This window comes from Vespula pensylvanica, chromosome 2, assembly GCF_014466175.1.
Source record: "Vespula pensylvanica isolate Volc-1 chromosome 2, ASM1446617v1, whole genome shotgun sequence".
Taxonomy (NCBI): Eukaryota; Metazoa; Arthropoda; class Insecta; order Hymenoptera; family Vespidae; genus Vespula; species Vespula pensylvanica.
The window spans coordinates 7455955-7476227 of NC_057686.1; the positions used below are offsets into that span (position 1 = coordinate 7455955).

General features: G+C 33.5%; 1 protein-coding gene across 2 annotated transcripts in view; it reads right to left on the reverse strand.

The window, feature by feature from the left end:
• Nucleotides 1-67: 67 nt before the first annotated feature.
• The window catches only part of LOC122627359 (complexin), a 233540-nt gene continuing 213334 nt past the window's right edge, over nt 68-20273 (reverse strand). For both annotated transcript variants that reach the window (XM_043808440.1, XM_043808441.1), the window contains 2 exons: nt 2186-2315; nt 68-604 (listed from right to left, as the gene is read on the reverse strand). In XM_043808440.1, the coding sequence (XP_043664375.1) occupies nt 531-604; nt 2186-2315 (204 nt within the window). In that variant the 3' untranslated portion in view covers nt 68-530. The remainder of the gene's footprint in view (nt 605-2185; nt 2316-20273) is intronic.

Here is a 20273-nt window from a genome sequence, read left to right on the forward strand (position 1 = left end):
AAAAAAAAAAAAAAAAAAAAAAAAAACGGCAAAACAAAAAGACAGAGAGAAAAAATCAAAGCGAAAGAAAACAAAAACATATTCGTTTATTTTCTTTTTCTCATTTTTTTCTTCTCTTTTTATTTTTTTCTTCGATGAAAGACGATCGATCGGATAATAACTCGAAGCACTTGTCTTTCCTTTCTCCGAAAGGTTAACGCGATCGACCTTGAACTTTCTCTCTCTCTCTCTCTCTCTCTCTCTCTCTCTTTCTCTCTCCTTGCTCTCTTTCGCTCTCTTTCCAGCGTTCTCTCTTCGAAGGTCGAGTAACGATGGTTAGACGACACGCTCGGATCGATCTACGTACGGCAGACGCGACGAAGACAGCACCTTCTCTCTCATTTCCTCCCCCTTACTTCTTCATCCCTTCTTCCTCCTCTATTCATTTCACCAGCAGTAACTCCTCTTCCGCATTTTCCACCCACCCCATCGTCCCCTACCACGATGACACACGATGTCGCGCTCGCCGTCCGTGTTATACTCCCGTAGGCTCATTGGAGGCTGCACTTACTTTCGATTTGCGTTTTGATGTCCATTACGTGCGTCTCTATCACGTTTTTCAGTTCTGAAACAGATCGGATCTCCGGTGATCATTATGAAGGTAATACGTTCACGATGGAAATCTCATTTTTTGTCTTGAAACGTCATTTAAATGCAGATTAAATCACGACGACTCTAATTAATCGTTTGTATTTTAATTGGACTAATCCAATTATTAATAATTATAATAATATGATGAGTAGTTTATAATTATTTTCTTTTTTTTTTTTTTTTATGATCATTCGTTAAAAGATAAAGTGTGAACGAATGTATTTAAAATGGCGAGATAAAAATTATAATAATTATTATATATCATTATTAACATTGGTATATCACATTAATATTATAATTATTATTATAATTATTATTCCACTGTTATCGAAATCTCACTTTTTATCGTTGTCATTTAAATGCGGGTGGAATCACGTATCTCGATAATTTTAATTATTCTTTTGAATTTTAATTGGATTAATTCAATTACTAATTGGATGATGATTATTATTTATTTATATATAATCACAATTATATATATATATTATATAATTATATGAGATGATAATATGATATTAATTACTATTATCATTCAATTATCCTTATCTTCCAATCTTAAATTCGTTCGTCTTATTGTCTTTCTTTTCAAGTTAAAAATGTATATTTCCAACTTTATAATTTCTTATCTTTTGTCTCTTCAAATCAATGAAGAGATATAACTTTTTCCCCATTTTCTTCCGGTCGTTCGCGTTAATATAAAAGTCACGTGTGTATAAGACAATTTATATTAATAAATATAAGTTTATTATGCAAGAATCTATAATTATTCTGAATATTCATCCTATCGTTAAGTTTCTCTAACATTTTATCGATAATCGTGAAAAATCATTGTAGCGTTTTGTCAATATAAATTTGAAAAAATATCCGGTATCGAATCGATAAACGGTAAACAGTATTCCGTTTATTTAGTTGCCACAAATGAACAATCGGAATGAGAATGTTCTCGCTCAACTTAGATCCTTTGTTTTGTCACGACGATCTCTCTTCACGGTCCGAAGAACAATGTTAGGCACACGACATCGACGCTGGTTAGATTCGTTCGTGGTTCTGGTTCTATTTCTCGAAGCGGTTCTGTTTGATTTCTAGCCACGGCTCGTTAACCTCTCATCGATCAAGCCACCCCTGTTTCTCTCTTCCGTTCCCTATCCCGGAAGCTCTGTGCCACGCATTAATTCGTTGCCGCACAATTCGCTCGATATGTACCATGAATTGCGTACCCTCTCACACCCCCCCTCCTCACCGTCCCACCATTACCTCCCTCCTCGATCCATTATTTACAACGTCGTTTCGACATCGTCGAAGTAGATATTTCATTCGGTTAAGCTCCTCGATATTCGTCTTCTCTATTTTATGTAAATTCAACCTTTTTTGCGAGTCTGAAGGCTCTCGCAGAAGCGTCGATGGAAATTTTATGTTTCGATCTGAAATACCTGATTGAATTTATTTTTTCCTTTAAAAGAAAAAGAAAAAAAAAAGGGAACAGAAAAAAAAAATAGAAAAAAGAGAAGAAAGAGAAAAGTGGAGAGAAACAAAAAATGGAGGGAAAAGAACGTACTCGTTAACTCGTCCTCGTCCTCGGCTTCAGCCTCGGCCGCCAATTCCTCTGGCGTCTTTTTCTTTCGCATCAAAGGATTCGGCTCTTCCTGCGGCATTTCTTGGACCTCTTCTCGCTTCTTTATGTTATACTGCAAAAGTTAAACAAAGAAGGTTTTCGGAGATTAAACCAATGCTTGAATTAAAGGGATCGATTGAAATTTCACGTCTGTGTATTTATTGTATACGTGTATATATATATATATATATATATATATATATATATGTATGTATGTAAGAATCGATAGGAAGCCTGATGACATTGTCCGGTCGATGCGTACGTAAATAAAGAAAGATAAAGAGAGTAAGAGCGTACGAGCAATAACAGTTAGTCGCAATTTGAAATCTGAAAAAACAAAACTTGTTATTCTACGTGTTACTCGAGAAGCTATAGATTTTTGTTTGTTTATATCTTTTTGTATTTTCCTGTTAATAAAAGTCTTTATATATATATATATATATATATATATATATATATGTGTGTGTGTGTGTGTATGTCAGTCTGTATACGAAGAACGAGTTGATAACAGTCAATAGAACTAATTCTGTCAATTATCTTTAAAATAAAACAAATATCTTTTTTTTAAAATCATTACGTCAAACTAATAGCGACGGATATCGAATTATTCTATATATCTCGTATGTGGCTAAAGATAAAGGGATTTTCCTAGATTTTCCTTCTCATGACTCATTGCTGATATCGATACACATATATCTATCGCTGAAAATACGAAGCGTTCGATATTAAACATAGATCATAGGCGTTAAGTCCCTTAATTTATCCGATTTTCACCGATCGGCTGTTTCACCGATTGGCCGGCTTAATATCAATAATTAAACGGCACGTTGGGTTAGAGCTAATGCATTATGTCCACCTCAATTGTCTCCATTTCTGTCTATCTATCTATTTATCTATCTCTTTCTCTCTCCTTCTCTCTCTTTCTCTCTCTTTCTCTCTCTCTCTCTATCTCTCTCTGACCTCTATACGTTATATGCATTACTATCACATTCATTAAAGTTCGATAATTCAGTGTACATTGAATCGTGGGATGAACGAACAACGTCGCTGGATTGTTCGATAGAATATATCTATAGATTATATTTATTTTGATCAACGTTGAACGATCCATGTATTTCATTAAATCTAGATACCGAATTTATCCATAGTATTTTTATCCATTCTAATTATTATACTCGCGATTCACAGACATTGTATAAAATAATTTTATTTAAAAAATAAATTAATTTTAGTCTCTATTTCTATGTTTTTTTTCTTTACACAATATATATTGTATATACATGAATAACTATGGACTCTTTGTCTTTTACTTTCAATTTCGAAAATATTATAACTTATGCTTGAAATACGACAGAATATCTTTATCATTTACATTCTGATTTTGTCCCATTTCGTTTCGGCTCTCGTAAAGATCTATATGAACGATATTTCTAATAAAATAAAAGGTCTAGTGAGAAAAGTCAGATATTTTTTAAGATTTATTTGTTCTATCTGGAATCAATCATCCGATTTTGAAATAGTATATTTGAATTGCTTCGATATTTTTTTTATGTTCTCTCGTATTACGACATAGAAACGGCGATGTCATGTTTGTGACAGTAACGGTCTCTTTTCGAGTATCTCTCGTATGTTATTTGCCAACAGTTGCAATGACGAGAACGAGATCTCTCTCTCTCTCTCTCTCTCTCTCTCTCTATATATATATATATATATATATATATATATATATATATATTATCTGCGTATACAAATATCTATATGTATACGTATATATATATGTGTGTGTACATATATATCTATGTTATATTATATACACGTAAATGTATAAAAAGAAAGAAAGATATAGAGAGAGAAAGAGAGGCGGAGGGAGGTACAGAGAGAGAGAGAGAGAGAGAGAGAGAGAGAGAGAGAGAGAGAGAGAGAGAGAGAGAGAGAATAGCATGAGCGTTAATACATATTACGGTAGAACACGTACTACCATCCATCCGATGATGCTTTGTATTCTAGGGTACTCTCGTGGTAGACAATGAGCTCGATTGCGGTACAACTCGGACACGTCATTGGTAGTACAAGTACCAAACGCTGTGCGCTTACATGTACTATATGCTGTACCGGTGTCGTGTCACATTCTGCTATCTATATGAATTCGTGTACATATGGCGATTGCGGAATGGAAAACGTTGATTTTAGACACTTCTCTTCCTCCCTAAAATCTTGCTTTCTCAAAGAATAAGAATCTCATGAAATAACGATAACACGTAATGAGAATAATTTATATATGACGCGTTATTTCCAAAAATCTTTCTATTCATTGTTTTGCGTGTCTATATATACGTACATATGTACATATATGTGTTTAACGATCTATCTATGTATTGGTGATAGTTACAAAAGTACTTTTTTTTTCGTAGGATTCGTAGGGATCGATGTTACCGATGTGAAATATCGACGTGTACTTTAATTAAAAATCTGTCCGGACCGTTCGACGAAACGAGGTCGATCCTTTTGCGTTTCTACACGAACAGCTAATTGTAGTAGTTCGACGAAAAAGATTTCAAAGAAACAAAACAGTATTATATAGTATCTATATGTTCTAAACGAGATTGAGTCTGGTTAATTTTACTTTCGTTATACTTGTAAACATATTCGTAGACGATATATGTAAGGGTAGATAAAGGGATGAACATTTTCAAGGAAATACTTGAAGGTTGTTTTACGAAAGTCTATTTAATCGTTTTCTCGTAAAAAGCCGAACAATCATTGTATACGAACAGTGTAATGGTACTTTATTAGTATTCACAGGGATCTCTTTCTCTCTCTCTGTCTCTCTCTCTCTCTTTTTCTTTTTTCTTTTTCTCTTTTTCTCTATGTTCCTCGCAATCAACGTGATTGTCACATGAGTCGCGGAAAACGCTCGACCACGCGACCGTATACTATAGTTATTTGTAAATTGTTCGTTAACGGTAAAAGGCTTTCGTTTAAATTTGTATTCCGATTGTTGATAGGCGAAGGGAATGATAAAAAATCATCCGTTGGCTGTTTATCTCTTTATCGTTCTCGTTCTCTCTCTCTCTTTCTCTCTCTCTCTCTCTCTCTCTCTCTCTCTCTCTCTCTCTCTCTCTCTCTCTCTCTTTTCGGCTCGCCCTGCTAATTTCGTTAAATGGACGCTCTACTCGGCTACCGAGAGAAGTGGAGGAAGCCGGAAATTAAACGGGGATTTAAATGTAACGCTTAAACGTTCTCCCCCTATGAAAATATTAGTATACGTGTCCATGTATTCGTCTACATCTACGTATTTGTATGGACAGTAATATCGTTTGAATTTTTATTCTTCCGAGGGCCAGAAGAGAAGTGCAAAGAATTACTTTGAACTTTTATGTGTTAATCGTTAATTAATTTTTCGATTTACTGTATTTCAAAATATTGTTTAAATACGAATGACCATCCTATTTCGTACGAAAATAAAAAGACTTTTCTTGTTTCCTTATTTAATCTGGATAAAGATGCTAAAAGAGGATTAAAATATTGTGATCCTACTTAAATAATTAAATTTAAATAAATGTTCTGATTTATGCAGCGGATTTAACGATTTCCGATGAGCCTGGTACAAATCAACTCAATTTTCGTCTAAATTGAAAGTAAGCTCACGTAGACCGATGGCCATGAGGCGAATGAAAACGATCGGACGACATCCCGTATCAATTATACTCTATCGTTTCAATTGAATATGCAAATTAATTACGTTACATGGCACGACGTTCGATCCGATCATTGCACAACCGTAACAAAATGTTATGAGGCGATTAATAAACGATATCGATATCATTACTCGCTATCGAGGAATATGATTTTTGGCATGATACACTCTAATCGATATCACTGTGGGTCATTTGCGATGACAAGCAATGTGAAATAATCAATATGGCGTTAACATGAAATCTAATCGACATTTTTAATGTACGTATTAACTGTCGCGAAGGACATCGGTTCATCGACGATGATGATTTCAATAACAATTATAAATAAATATAAGAGAGTATCGGTTTTCCGTTTGTTCTTGAAAAAAAAAAAAAGAAAATGTTTAAAATATTATACATTAGTTGAAAATATCAATTTGCATAGAGTTATTACGACGAAGTGAACCATTTAAAAATATCATTTAAAGTTGAAGTCCGTTCGATTGATCAATCGAGATCTTTTCGAAAATCGATCAACGAGTCCTTTATCATAGTTTTTCTTTTCGCTCGTGACGCTGAGAGTGGGATTCTTTTGTAACTGTTAGCAAATAATTTCACCGTGCCGTGTGTAGTACGTGTGGGATATCGGGAGAATAAACAACTTGAGTAATTGCTTCTTTGTTCGGGCGCGTTCAATTACGAGTCGTGATTCAAGATCCGGATGGGAGGGAGGAAAGAGAGAATGGGTAAGTGAAAGGAAGTAGAGATTTGGGTCGAAAGACTTTTCAAAAGCCTTTACAGTTTACTTTCGTAATTTTTTGTTAATACTTAAACACATCGATGCAGTTATATCAAAACGTTCAATTAAAATTACTTATTCTAATCGCATTTTTTGCATTTTTATTTCGTCAAAATAATATTACATAGTAGCAGATGTCAATACTTTTGAGTCATAGGTATCGGAAGCTATTATCGATTCACGTTCGACTTTGACATCTCATTAAGCATTAAATTAAACGACACTTTGTAATATAAGTGGTCCTAACTTCGTTGAACGCGAGCGGCTCCTTAAGTACTTTCACGGCTGGTCGGGTGAACGTCTTAAAAGGAGTCAGCCTGACTCTATTAGGAAGTCGCCATATTGAATGCAGGGACTCCCTACTAGAGTCAATTTGACCCCAGTTAAGTTCAATCTTCTCTCTTCTATTTTCTCGCCGTCGAATACCGGCTGTCCGTTCTTCTCGTCCCTTTCGTTCTTCTTCTTCTTCTTCTTCTTCTTCTTCTTCTTCTTCTTCTTCCCTATCCTCCTTCTCTCTCTCCTTTTTTTTGCCTTTTCCTCTTTTCGTTCCCTTTTTTCTCTACTATCTTTACTCAACTGTCTTTTCTCCCTTCTTTTCCTTCTCTTCTACGACATCAACTTCGACACCTAGTAGGAAGATACCCGTGTTAAACATCGTGAGACGATCGATCAGCCCGATCTTAATTACAACGTTGGAAGTTAATCACCCCTTTGAGCATTTATGCACCTCTAACTAGATCGTATTGGTCTCGTTTTACACGCGTAGCGTAACACTCCTTTTAATGGAACCGCTTGAAAAGAAAATATTTTCCCTTTACGAGACAGGACACCGTTAAATTTTTGATTTTCTTTTTCTACTCATTTTCTTTTTGCTTTCTTCGTTTCTTTTTTTTTCTTTTTTTTCTTTCTCCATTCTTCTTTTCCTCATTTCTCTTTTTTTTTATCCATTGAAACTCGACGTTATTTCAAGAGGTTCCATTTACGGGGCACGACTATACAAGGTCTACAATTTTGTTGTCATCAAATAGAAGTGTGACGTAAAGTAAACGTCGTTTTTTACGAGTGTCACTTGTACCGAGATAGGAAGCTTCGAATCGTTCTCTTACCAATTAACAACGTTTACTTTAATTAATAACATTTAATTTGGGCTTGAGTAAACTGCGATACTTACAGTTACTTCCATTTTAACATAAGGTATCTTTGATTTTATCTGCAAAAGGAAAAAGAGAAGAATAAGGATATTGTTTTATTTTATTTATTAGTTATAACAAAAAAATTGATGTAATTCTTTCTTACCTGTAAAATACTCATGCTCGTTCATTTTTATGTATCACTTTGAACTGAACGAAGATTCGATAAAACTTACCTTTCTGTCTCTTTTCATAACGGCAAAGCTAGTTCAAACGCGTTTTCGAGTGATTTAAGTTCACGTTATTTCGATCTATACATTCTTCGTTCAATATCCATCCATACTCTTTCTTTCTTTCTTTCTTTCTTTCTTTCTATTTCTCTTTTTCTTATTTTTCTCTACCCTACTCATAGTTCCTCTTAGAAACGAATTTCACTGCCATTTTATTGACACCAGTCAGCGTTCCCGAGACACGTCGATGTTTCTACGGGTCATGAATTTGCGAAATTGGAAAGCTGTCTGTCTCATCTTTTCTTATATCTCGCTTCTTCGTCTCCCCTTTAACCTCTCTTACCACCCACACCCTCACACGAATTTTTCGTTTGCTTTATATTCTCGAGTTTCCTTTTGTCGTCCAATCGCTGATTCGCGAGACAAGGTGAAAGCACGACAGAACTTTTAAAATTGCAAGAATATTTCTAACTTTTGAATACCTCTTGTGGATATATAAGTTTTAGTTAGGATATATAAGTTTAGCTGGCCAAACAATATTAAATCTGTTTCTATTTTTCTTTCATTTCTTTTTTTTTTTTTCTGTAAATACTAAGAAATATTTATTTACTGAGAAACATTGCGAAATACTAAGAAATTTTTGTAAATACCGTTTACGTATATCTATTCTTTATTTTGTTTCTTTTCTCTATTATTGTTATTATATATTCGTATATTAGTTTATATGATTTAATATATCCTATAAATACGTATTATTTAATAGTAGCAAAAATTAGAAATTAATTTTTCTTCTCGTACTTATGCTTAACTTTTTTCGTAATAAATCCTTATAAAATGATTTCGAGAAAAAAAAAAACGAACGACGATCAATCAGTTTAGATCAAAAAACTATTATATTCCTCGTTCATTATTTTTCATTTCTATCTTTTTGAAGATCCATTGAAGATACATATAATTAAATGAATTTTCTCTCTTCATAGTATATCATATCATAGTATATCATAGAAATGAGTTTTAAAAAATGCACGTCGGTGAATAACTGTAAGCTTCCGTATCTTTTGACATACGAAGGGTGCAATTTATTTCAAGCGACTATCCTTCTTTTTTGTTGTTTCACTCGAATATAAATCTAAGGTGCTTTTGCAATTATTTACGGAGTTTTATGAGCGTCGATGATAAGTCGGACTCAACTAAAATATTTTATTATTTCTATCAATGTTGTCTTTTTTTTTTTGTATCTGTGCGAGTATATATTAATCGTCGAGCGAACATATATACTCACTTTTTTATGTCTATCAAGGAATCGATCGACCTTATTCGAATGCGATCGGTTACGAAGATATTTTAACTCAATAAGGCTTCGCGTTTATCAGTCTTCCGTAATTTGCGTTCGGGCATGTCGTTTACGTTATAAATAAATGAGGAAGGAAGCTTCTGGGATGAATATTTGTCACGTTTTCTCAACGTAAAAGTAATTATGTATAATTAGGTATTACGCGTTCACTTAAACGCATTATTGATTATTCCTTCAAGCAAAATTCATTTTTGATGTCTCCCTCTTTCTCTCTCTCTCTCTCTCTCTCTCTCCCTCTCTCTCTCTCTCTCTCCCTCTCTCTCTCTCTCTCTCTCCCTCTCTCTCTCTCTTTATCGTATAATTTTAATTGATAGGAATAATAAATAATGTAGTCGTCCGATCGTTAATCATTAATTTCGCTTATTATCATCGTCTTTCTTTGTCCTTAATAATACCTGTTATAATATCTCGAGTAACAAACAAATATCGATTTAACATTTAACTTCTCTAGAGATTATATAACAGGGTTTCTCAAATAGCGTACATGATTTTTTCATATTTTCAATATTTCTTAACATTTCGATTAAATCGATTAAATATTTAATCAAAATAATTTATTAGTTTTAACTTTAAAAAAATTTCTCATCAAATAAAATTATTCCCGTTATTGGATAATTACGAGAACCTTTTAAAAACAATATTTTGTAATTATTAATTATGTTTATTTTGAATATACGATCGTGACTGTTTCGGATCTTTGACATTGTGATACGTTACATGAAACATCAAAGCTTGAGCACCTCTGACTCGTACTGCATCCTTCACACAACGTTTCATATTTCGCCTCGCGAAATTCGATGCCGGATATGTACGGTGAGTTTGCTTTTAAAGCCTGCCTGCTTCTACCTACACAGCACGCTAACTGCATTCGAGATTATCGTCTGCACTTTTGCATCGTCATTGGTTAATACTAGTTGCGTGCACACCTATAATGAACGACGAAGTCGTTTACCCGATTAAATTTTGTATGTGTAAGAAAATTGGTCGTACTTTTTTTTTGTTCTTTTGAAGAGTAATATCGATAAAAAATAAATGTATACCGTATGTTAAATATTTGGATTGAATATTACGCCTGGAAATAGGCAATACTTTATACTTTGTAGTATCTTTTTGTTCCCTTTACATATTACATATATATATATATATATATATATATATATATATATATAGGGAGAGAGAGAGAGAGAGAGAGAGAGAGAGAGAGAGAAATCGAAAAAAAATTAGAATTCGTGTTATCCAGTAATTATCTATATTAGACATCGCCCCTGAGAATAGGTAACATTTTGTACTGTGTTGATAATGGGTCAACATCATCCATCAATAAGACACTTTTTTAAATCTTCAAGATAAGCAATCTATTTACGCTGTACATGCAATCATATATTACTTACTGTTAGACTTTGAATATATTTACAAATAATTATAGAAAAATCGATCATTGTTATATAAAATAATTATTTAATGACTAATAAAAAAATCAATTCATGTGCCCTTTATTGAATACCTTTTATATTTTCATTTTCTTTCTACTCTCTTTTCCCATGTCCTTTTCTTCAGAAGTTTTTACATGACTTGCGAAATGACGTATGTCCTTTTCACGGACATTAAACGTGTAGGCGTTATATCGTGAATAGAATCATAGTCTACGGGGAACAGAAAGAAAAGGGGTTTTACCGGCGGGATTCGATAAAGTACATAATAAAGTACATCGACGCGTGTTGTATCGACGAACCGACACGTCGACGGAGGTCGACAACGCGCAATAATGTCGTTCACTTCCGTTATTTCTCGAGAAGAGGAAGATGTCGACTCGTGTGTTTCACTTTTGCTGCGATTTTCCAGCCAAGATAAAAAGGACGTTTTTATTATCGTGAATCCTCCGTTTGTAAATTTTTATTTTATATTATTTTATTTTATTTTATTTCATTTCGTTTCTTTTAGTTTCTTTTTAATATAGAGAAAATTGTCATAAGAAAAGAGAAAAGCTTCCAATGTGAAAATCGAATTGTATTCGGCTTATCGTTGGTAAATAAGGGAGAAAGAAAGAAAGAAAGAAAGAAAGAAAGAGAGAGAGAGATCTTTTTTTATCGAAAGTAACCTCCGCTTTGTCTGTCGAAGATTCATGTACATATGTATGTATATATACGTATGTACAAGACTTATTCATTAAAATTGCATGGTAACCCATATACAGCAGAATCGATGATATCGTTAAGATAATTTCTTCTCCTCCTTAAGCCGCACACGATCATCGATCGTACGATTCCCAACGATTCTCCTTCGTGGTTCTACCGCGATTTCAATCTTTTATTTACGCGATTATTTACGCGATTCCGTGTCCTTTCTCGTGCGTTCGAGTTTCACGATCGAACGTGCCGATAATGACAAATCAAATTGAATTGAATTGAATAAACCTCATGAAAATTTTGTCAAAAGTGTTTTTCCTCTGTTCGTGGAACTTTTTTTCTTGTTTTTTTTTTTTTATGTTTATCTTTTTTATGGCTATTTCTTTTTTTATCCGTCCTTTTATAAAGAACAAGTATTTCGATGAGATAATTCGAGTTGAAGGGAGGAACAAAGGAAGACACCGTCTTTCGCTAAAGTTGGTCATACTTTTTAACAAAGCCACGGCGAAAGTTCTTCGGTTAAAGGATAGTCGCTTCTCCGCCGAAGACGCGAAAGCTTTTAGATCCTCCCGCGACGTAAATTACAGCTGGCGCGCTGCTCTTTCCAGTCCGCTAAATTGACTCGCCGCTCTTAAGCGGCTTTACAATCCTACGAAAGTTCTATCCCGTCTATTCTAGCCTGTCGGCTATAAATTATTCTTTTTTTTTTTTCTTCTTCCTTTTTGTTGTTTTCTTCTCTTTCTCTCTTTCTTTCCTTCTTTTTTTAGCGATCCATTCCGCTTCGGCCAGTTGGGGTACCTGGCCGAGAAATTAAAAGTTTCGAGAAATTTTCTAGTTAACCTGTGAAACAAAAAAAGAAAGAAAGAAAGAAAGAGAAAGATATTCAACGAAAGATCATGAAAGTTGTTTCTTTTTTCGGAGCAAGAAAAGAAGTAAAGAGAATATATTGAATTGGGTCACCAATTATCGCGAATTTCGAATTTCGATTCTACCTATTATTTCCCTCTCTCTCTCTCTCTCTCTCTCTCTCCTCTCCCTTTCTTTTTCTCTCTTTGATAGAAATTCTTGTAAGAGCCACAAGAATTGAATTTTTAATCAGGAAGATGTAGCTCGCTCCACTTCATTATATTCAAACGTCCCATTCACTAGGGCGAGGCGCGCCGTTTCGTCTCCATTGTTTCATTGGTAGCGTAACGAGACGACAGAACGTCTGCTGGAACTTAGCCAACGTCTGGAAGATTTTTAATTAATTGTCCGAGTTAATTGAGGACCAAAAAGAAAGAGAGAAACACGAGATCCTACGAAAATTCTTTCCTACTTCCTACATCTTTTAAACGTCGAATTGTCGTCTTTAAATCTATTCTCTCTCTCTCTCTCTCTCTCTCTCTCTCTCTCTCTCTCTCTCTCTCTCTCTCTCTCTCTCTCTTTATAAGGCTACCTCCATTTTCCTAAGTGATTAAAAAAGAATATGAAAAATGAGTTGAAAAAAGGAAACAGAGACATAGAAGATCTTTCTTTATTCGTCTGATCTTCTTCCTTGCATTGTAAAATCGTCTATAGTGAATAAGAAAAGAACTCGAGGATCGAAATGATATTTTGTAATAAGAACGACGACGATCATTATGAGGTACATCGACAAATTGGTCTCGTGGGAGATGTACCGTCTGTTTCATCGTTAATTGCAGTTTCGAATCGTCTTTATCGACAACTCTCTCTTTCTCTCTCTTTCAAGAATCCTCTTGTTTTAGACTATCATCATATAATCGGATCTACTACGATTCGAGCTCGGATACGATTATCAGAATGAACTTTTTTAGTCTATAAGAACGTCGACCGTCAGAGATAATGGTTATTGCTCAATCGTTTACGTAACTAGAACACAAATTACTTGTTCTTATTCTATATACAAACAATATATAAGTCATGATCATTAGTTATCTACGTGAAAAATAATTTCCGCTCCGAGTTCGTACTTTTTTCTTGGAAAGTAGAATATGGATTATATCATAGCGTTATTTTATAAAAAAGTTTTTAGTTAGTTATTGTTATTGTAATTATTAATTATTAGATAATTTATAACAAATTGTTTGTAACAAATTATTAAATATATATATATATATACTTATTTGTTAGAAATAGAATCAAGTTTAATATGTACTTACGAATTCGAGTTAATTTCAATATCTAAGTTTCGTCCCACTGGTTTCCAATACTACTCCGAACCAATAATGTAATACTTGCAATATATTCAATCTATACAAGCTGGTTTCGAATTATAGAACGAATATCTGCAGGTTTCGAAAATGTACTTATAAGTATTGCGATCTTAGAAAAAATTAAACCTTTGTTTGATAGTAGGTAAATCAAAAAGGTAATCGAATTTTAGAAAGCAGAATTCTATAATTTTTTCTAAGTTTTAATTAATGCACTCTGTACAATGATCCGAATATGTGCTTAAAAATGTCTGTAATCAAAATTTCTGACGAATACATTGTCATTCATTAATCATGATAAAAATTTTTTCAAGAAAATTAATCGTTGTAATACTATTTCATATGAAATATACTCATACGAAAATCTTGTATATTCTTATAATTTCAGTTATTCATTGTTTTATAATTGAATCATGCTTAAAGAGTACCATTATCGATTTTAATGCACTATTTATATGCGCATTAATTATATAACGTTAATTGAAAAAAAAGGAAAATTAATTATGAAAATTGTTTGTAATAAATTGTTAAAAATGTACATAATGTATTAACATCGATTATATAACGTTAATTGAAAAAAGAAAAAAAGAAACATTAGGAAAAATTATATCAAATTGTTTGTAAGATATCGTTAATAACTATTTAAAAAACATAACAAAAAGATAAGGAGAAGTTTATCCTTTAAAACGGGTTTCGTATCAAATCTCTACGATCCTTAATTTTAGAGATAATCTCATAAATTAAAGATGTTTACATTGACCTACTGACCTATAATATAATTCCACATGAATAGACACATTGACACAGTGACCTATATGAATTCTTCGGATTTACGCTAGCTTATCAGTTGGTCGACGTAAGCAGTTCTTTCTCTACTATTATACTACGCATAGATATATTAAAGACATATATTACGTACGAATTATAAATGGCGATGTTCCAAACCGATATCTCCCTAACTAAAAGTCGTAAAGAATCGAAAAGAAAGTTGTTTTAAAAGGAGTCTTTTTTTCTTTTTTATTCATTCAAAATCAAAATCGTTCATATTCGTCGTATTTGAAATATATGAAAACATCAGGTAGAGATATAGTACAGATACATATACATACACACACACACATATATATATATATATACTATATTTATAATTAATATTATAAGTAATATATATATATATACTATCTTAATATTAATAAATAAGATATATATATACTGTATTAATATTAATAAGTAAAATATATATATGTATATATCTCAGAATATATAGAAAAAGAAAATTTTGTTATTAATCGATCAAACAAGATATCCACATTCTTTACTATCTTTCGTAATCTCAATTTTGTAATAAACGAAGTTGCCAACCGAACGGAGGACAGGAATCGAATGACGATCGTTAATAAACGATAAAAAAGGCCTCGCGGGCTTCTCATCAGGTTGCATCGATGTTGTTAGCATCGTCATACTCGTCGTCGTCGTCGTCACCGTCGCTGTCGTTCGAATCCGCGGAGAGAATCCAATCGCGTAACGAGATATCGAGACGTGAGAGTTTGCTTAACGAGAGGAGATAATATTTCACAGGACGAGACTGCGGTGACAATTCGATGAGCTCGATATCGTCATTACGTTACCGTTCTCTCTGTATGATTTCTCCAATGTATCATCCTCGCCATCATTGTCATTGTCATAGTCTATGATTTCTCGTTGTCGGAGGTTTTAGACTCCGTGCGAAAACAGGTCTCGATTACGCTTTGGCTTGGAAATTCCCATGAGAGTGAGCGAGCGAGTGAACGAGCGAATAAGCGAGCCAGAGAGAGAGAGAGAGAGAGAGAGAGAGAGAGAGAGAGAGAGAGGAGAATCGAATTGCGGTCGTAATTTTGTGGAGGAGTGGCCGAGCGAATGATCGCGAGTACCAATAATTATCCTAATTGCAGGCAATACGCGTGTCTCGAGTAAACAATGATCCTCAATTGAACATTCGTTGAATGTTCCACATGAAACCCGTGGAAGATTTCTTTCTCTTTGAACTTATAATATCCTTCTGTTATGTAACTAATCTTAGATGTTCCAAACTAGAAGAAATATTATTATTAAAAATTTATCGATCGTAATATCGTTCATTGATAAAATTCGCACGTTGATATCCCAATTTATGAATATTTCTTTTTTTTTTTTTTTTTTTGAAGGATATAAGAAAGCAAAGATAAAGGACTAATTATTCAGTGCTTTTAAAGGTTCATTAATCAATTGAAGTAATTTGTTGATTTCTACGAATCTCGTTGGACGAAACGAGCTAATCGTGAGATTTAATCAGGACTTTGTTCAGGTATTGAGAGTCCTACTATATCTATCCCTGTCTATCGCTTTACGTCATGTATTTCCTGCAATCTCTCTCTCTCTCTCTCTCTCTCTCTCTCTCTCTCTCTCTCTCTCTCTCTCTCTCTCTCTCTCTCTCTCTCTCTCTCTCTTTATAACAACCATCGATCTCATCTGGGTCATGTCAGAGCCGTTGTGATTCTGGCATACGACGGAAAAGAGAGAAAAAGAGAAAGACAGACAGAGAGAGAGAGAGAGAGAGAGAGAGAGAGAGAGAGAGAGAGAGAGAGAGAAAGAGAAAGAGAAAAAGACAATATCGTTGGATTGACAATGAGTACTCTACAATTTCGCCTGATATTTTCTTGTTTTTCTACCTTTTGTCCTCCTGTCCTTTCCGTCGCTCGATTTTACGGCAAACCAACATGAGAAAAAGGAATATAGAGAGATAGAAATAGAAAGAAAAAGGAAAAAAAATCATAGTATTTTTAATATATCCAATCGTTATGCAATAACTCTCTACGTTTCTATTCTCATCCATAAGGCTATGTGCGCACTATCGATCAATCGCTAACGATCGCGTCAACGAAAGATCAAAAAACGCAGACGATCGAAATTGAAGACTCGAATTTGTTAGTATAATATCCATCATAGTAATTTGTCGATATCGCAGCAACTGTCGAACGGAATAAATGTCGAGGAGATAGTTATAATAATAAAGTTATTCTCTCGAAAAGAATAAAAGAGAAAAGAAAAAGAAAAAATATTGGATACATCTCCTATTACAAAAATCGAAATCGATACCAATATGAATTAGAACGTTTATTAGAATTTTTGCTGTATTCATAACAGTTATAACATTTTGTTCGGTTCTCTTTTCAGTTCTCTTTTATACAATAATTTGAAATAGTTATTTTCGGGATCGTTTTATTTTCTAGGTTTGCTTCAATTTTTGAATCTTCTGAATAGGAATCGTGCGTAATAGACTTCTGATATTAAAAATGATTATGACGAAAATAAAAATTCATCTCATTTCTGCAAATATATATCTACTTCGTAAAGCTTCGTTAAATTACAATGTTTGGTCTTAATGGTAGAAATTTAAGTAGGAGACGATCACATCAAATCTTTTCAAGGTTGCATTCGCTAATGTCTGAATCGTAACAAAATTGCTCGTAGTGTATTTGATTCAATGTTTTTCATTGGTCACTATGTGATTGCTAATCAATTGCTTGTAAGTCGTTCGAGTTTTCGTTTTGCGGACGATTCGTTCATGTTATATATTCTCTCGAATACAATGGATGTCAGTGATTGATCGACAGTGCGCATGGAGTCTAAAAGAAAAATAATGGGAGAAAGAGAAAAAGAGAGAGAGAGAGAGAGAGAGAGAGAGAGAGAGAGAGAGAGAGAGAGAGAGAGAGAGAGAGAGAGAGAGAGAATATTTATTCAATTAAAAAATTACAACGAATTATTAGCATATTTTTGTATTACGACGAATTATCCAAAGTTAAAAAATTCAAAAATATCGTCCTCGTTTCGTCTCCTCATTAAAAATGACAAAACTAGGTATGTTAAAAGAAAAAAAGAAAAAGAAGAAAGAAAAGAAAAAAAAAGATGATAGAAATAGCGAATAGATCTTTTCCAAAAGAATTCTACTTTGTACGGGTCCAAGGGACGTAAATAATAATTAGTTGTCGGTGTTGACGAAACGTTATAGAGCATTAGTGGAAGGATACAATATAATGGAAAAGAAGCACGAGTGGTATCATATGAGAGAAGTTACGCTTTTACCGGCGTGTATTTCGTTTCAAGTTTTTTCTCCTCTTTCGAGCACATTTTTTTTCCTCCCTCTCACTCTTTCCTTCTCTCTCATACACAATAGCCCGACCTTTTCAACACGGAGCGAACCAATTTCATTAATTACTCCGGCCGCGAGAAAATGCATTTGGCGTTGGTATTCGAGAGATGTTGATGGTGGCTCTACTACTGTTACAGAAAAAAAAAAATAAATAAATACAAAAAAAGAAAAGAAGAAAGAAAGAGGTAGAAAAAAAGTGGTCGGAGAGAAAACAAAAAAAGCAAAAATAAAAAATAAAGAAGAAAGGTAACCACGGGAACGACACGCTTAAAGGAAACGAGTTACGCGTCGTGTCCGATAAACATTTCCATTTCACGGGCCTAGCTGACGAGCTTGCGTTTCGTTTCGTTTCTTCCCTTTTATTTCTTTTTTTTTTTTTTTGAATATTTTAACACGCTTCCACAAGCGTGCGAGTCCTTTTGACTTGCTCGTTTGACTCGTTTTTAAATGCCAGAGAGAGAGGGAGAGAGAGGGAGAGAGAGAGAGAGAGAGAGAGAGAGAGAGAGAGAGAGAGGGAGAGATAGAGAGAAAGTATGTTTGTATACGTAAAATGGCGGAGCTTTGTACTTAGCAAAACTGACATACACGAGAGTTTGCCGTTGCTCCAATTATTTATGCGTTTCAAAGTTTCAATTTCTTGTTTTTTCAAACTGCTTTATGTAGTTATAGTTAACGGAGGAGATCGGGAGAAAGGAAAACAACATTATCTCGTAGATTGTAGAATTTCGTTTAGCACTGGTCCTTCTATAATAATAATAATAATAATAATAATAATAATAATAATAATAATAATAATAATAATAATAATAACACTAACAACAGAAACAACAAAGAATAATAATGATAATGATAATATTAACAATAATAACAGTAATAATAACGACAATGATAAACGCAAAATTTAAGAAAATTTTTGCTAAACTCGGACATACAAGGATTTATTCGAAAAATTATTATTCTAAAAATTTGTAGCATAATCTGTATATTCTTAAATAAAACGGATAGTATTCTCTTATAAACTCGTTTGGGAACAATTTCTTTGGAAGATCATCCATGAATGAGAATATTTTAAAATGATAATAATAATGTGTAATGGCGAATATAGATCGGACGATTTGATTGAAACAACGAGCTCGTTGATTATAAACGAAGAAATACATTTTCGTGGTTTCATTTTACATTTCGATAGAGAATTGCACGATCTTCTCGAAAACGAGCATTCTAACTACGATTTCTAACAGACCATCAGTTCGTAAGACAATGCTTATGATCGTTTGAAATTGTCTCGTTCCTGATCGTATATACGTCTCTACATACATATGTGTATGTATGTATGTATATATGTATATACATAACAATCCTTGAAACCATCGAAATTCAAATGGGTCGTACAGAATTGTACTCGTGCTTTATAATACATGCATCGCGTCCACCAAAAGTATTATAATTCATGTCGCGTACGATTATTTGCATGGCGCCTCGGAGAAGAGGGAGCATTGTCTCGCACGATGATTCCCATTGATCAAACGTCCAGAACAAACGAGAATCCAGTCGTTAGCGCTAATTAGCATGCCGATTATCGACGGTTCACCTGCGTACAAAACGTACACAGCCAACCAATCGTTTCTCGAATTATGCTAATATCCGAGAACGGCGAATTTCGAAATTTATTATTCTCGTTCGTATTCTGTTACGTTTCAACTTTTACCTTTGTTTTCTTTCCGAGCTATGTTGTTTCTTTTGTTCCGTAGAAAAAAATCTTTCATCGATGTTCTCGATAATCCAGTATGAAATACGAGTATTTCTCGATTACTATGCAAGTGAAGAAAATGAAGTTCTATTCGTGCGATAAAAAAAAAGAAAAATATATGTTTTTCATATTTGTTATTATATTGAAAAAAATCTATACGTTTCTAATCATAATAATCTATTTTTTTAATTAATTATTTAAGATATACCGTGCCGATATTTTATGATTGGTTAAAAAAAAAAAATGATTACAACTTGTATAACGCCATATTTATTTCATATTTTCACTTTTCTTTCTCCCTCTAACGTTAACGATTCATAAAATATTTTATATTCCCGTTCAAGGTATACCGTCCACTTGGCAAGACGCATACGTGAATTTTAATTAGAATCTATTATCAATGATTACGCGTACGCATTAGCATAAGAGTTTCGTGACCCGTTGGTTAGCACGACACGTAGTTGATTAAAGTTATTATATTTTTATGCTTGATTTATGCTCGACGCTTGTTAAGGAAGTAGGCCGATGATTTAGAATAATTACAAGAACTCACTTTCTTAGATACCTGTAACTTTTTTACAATG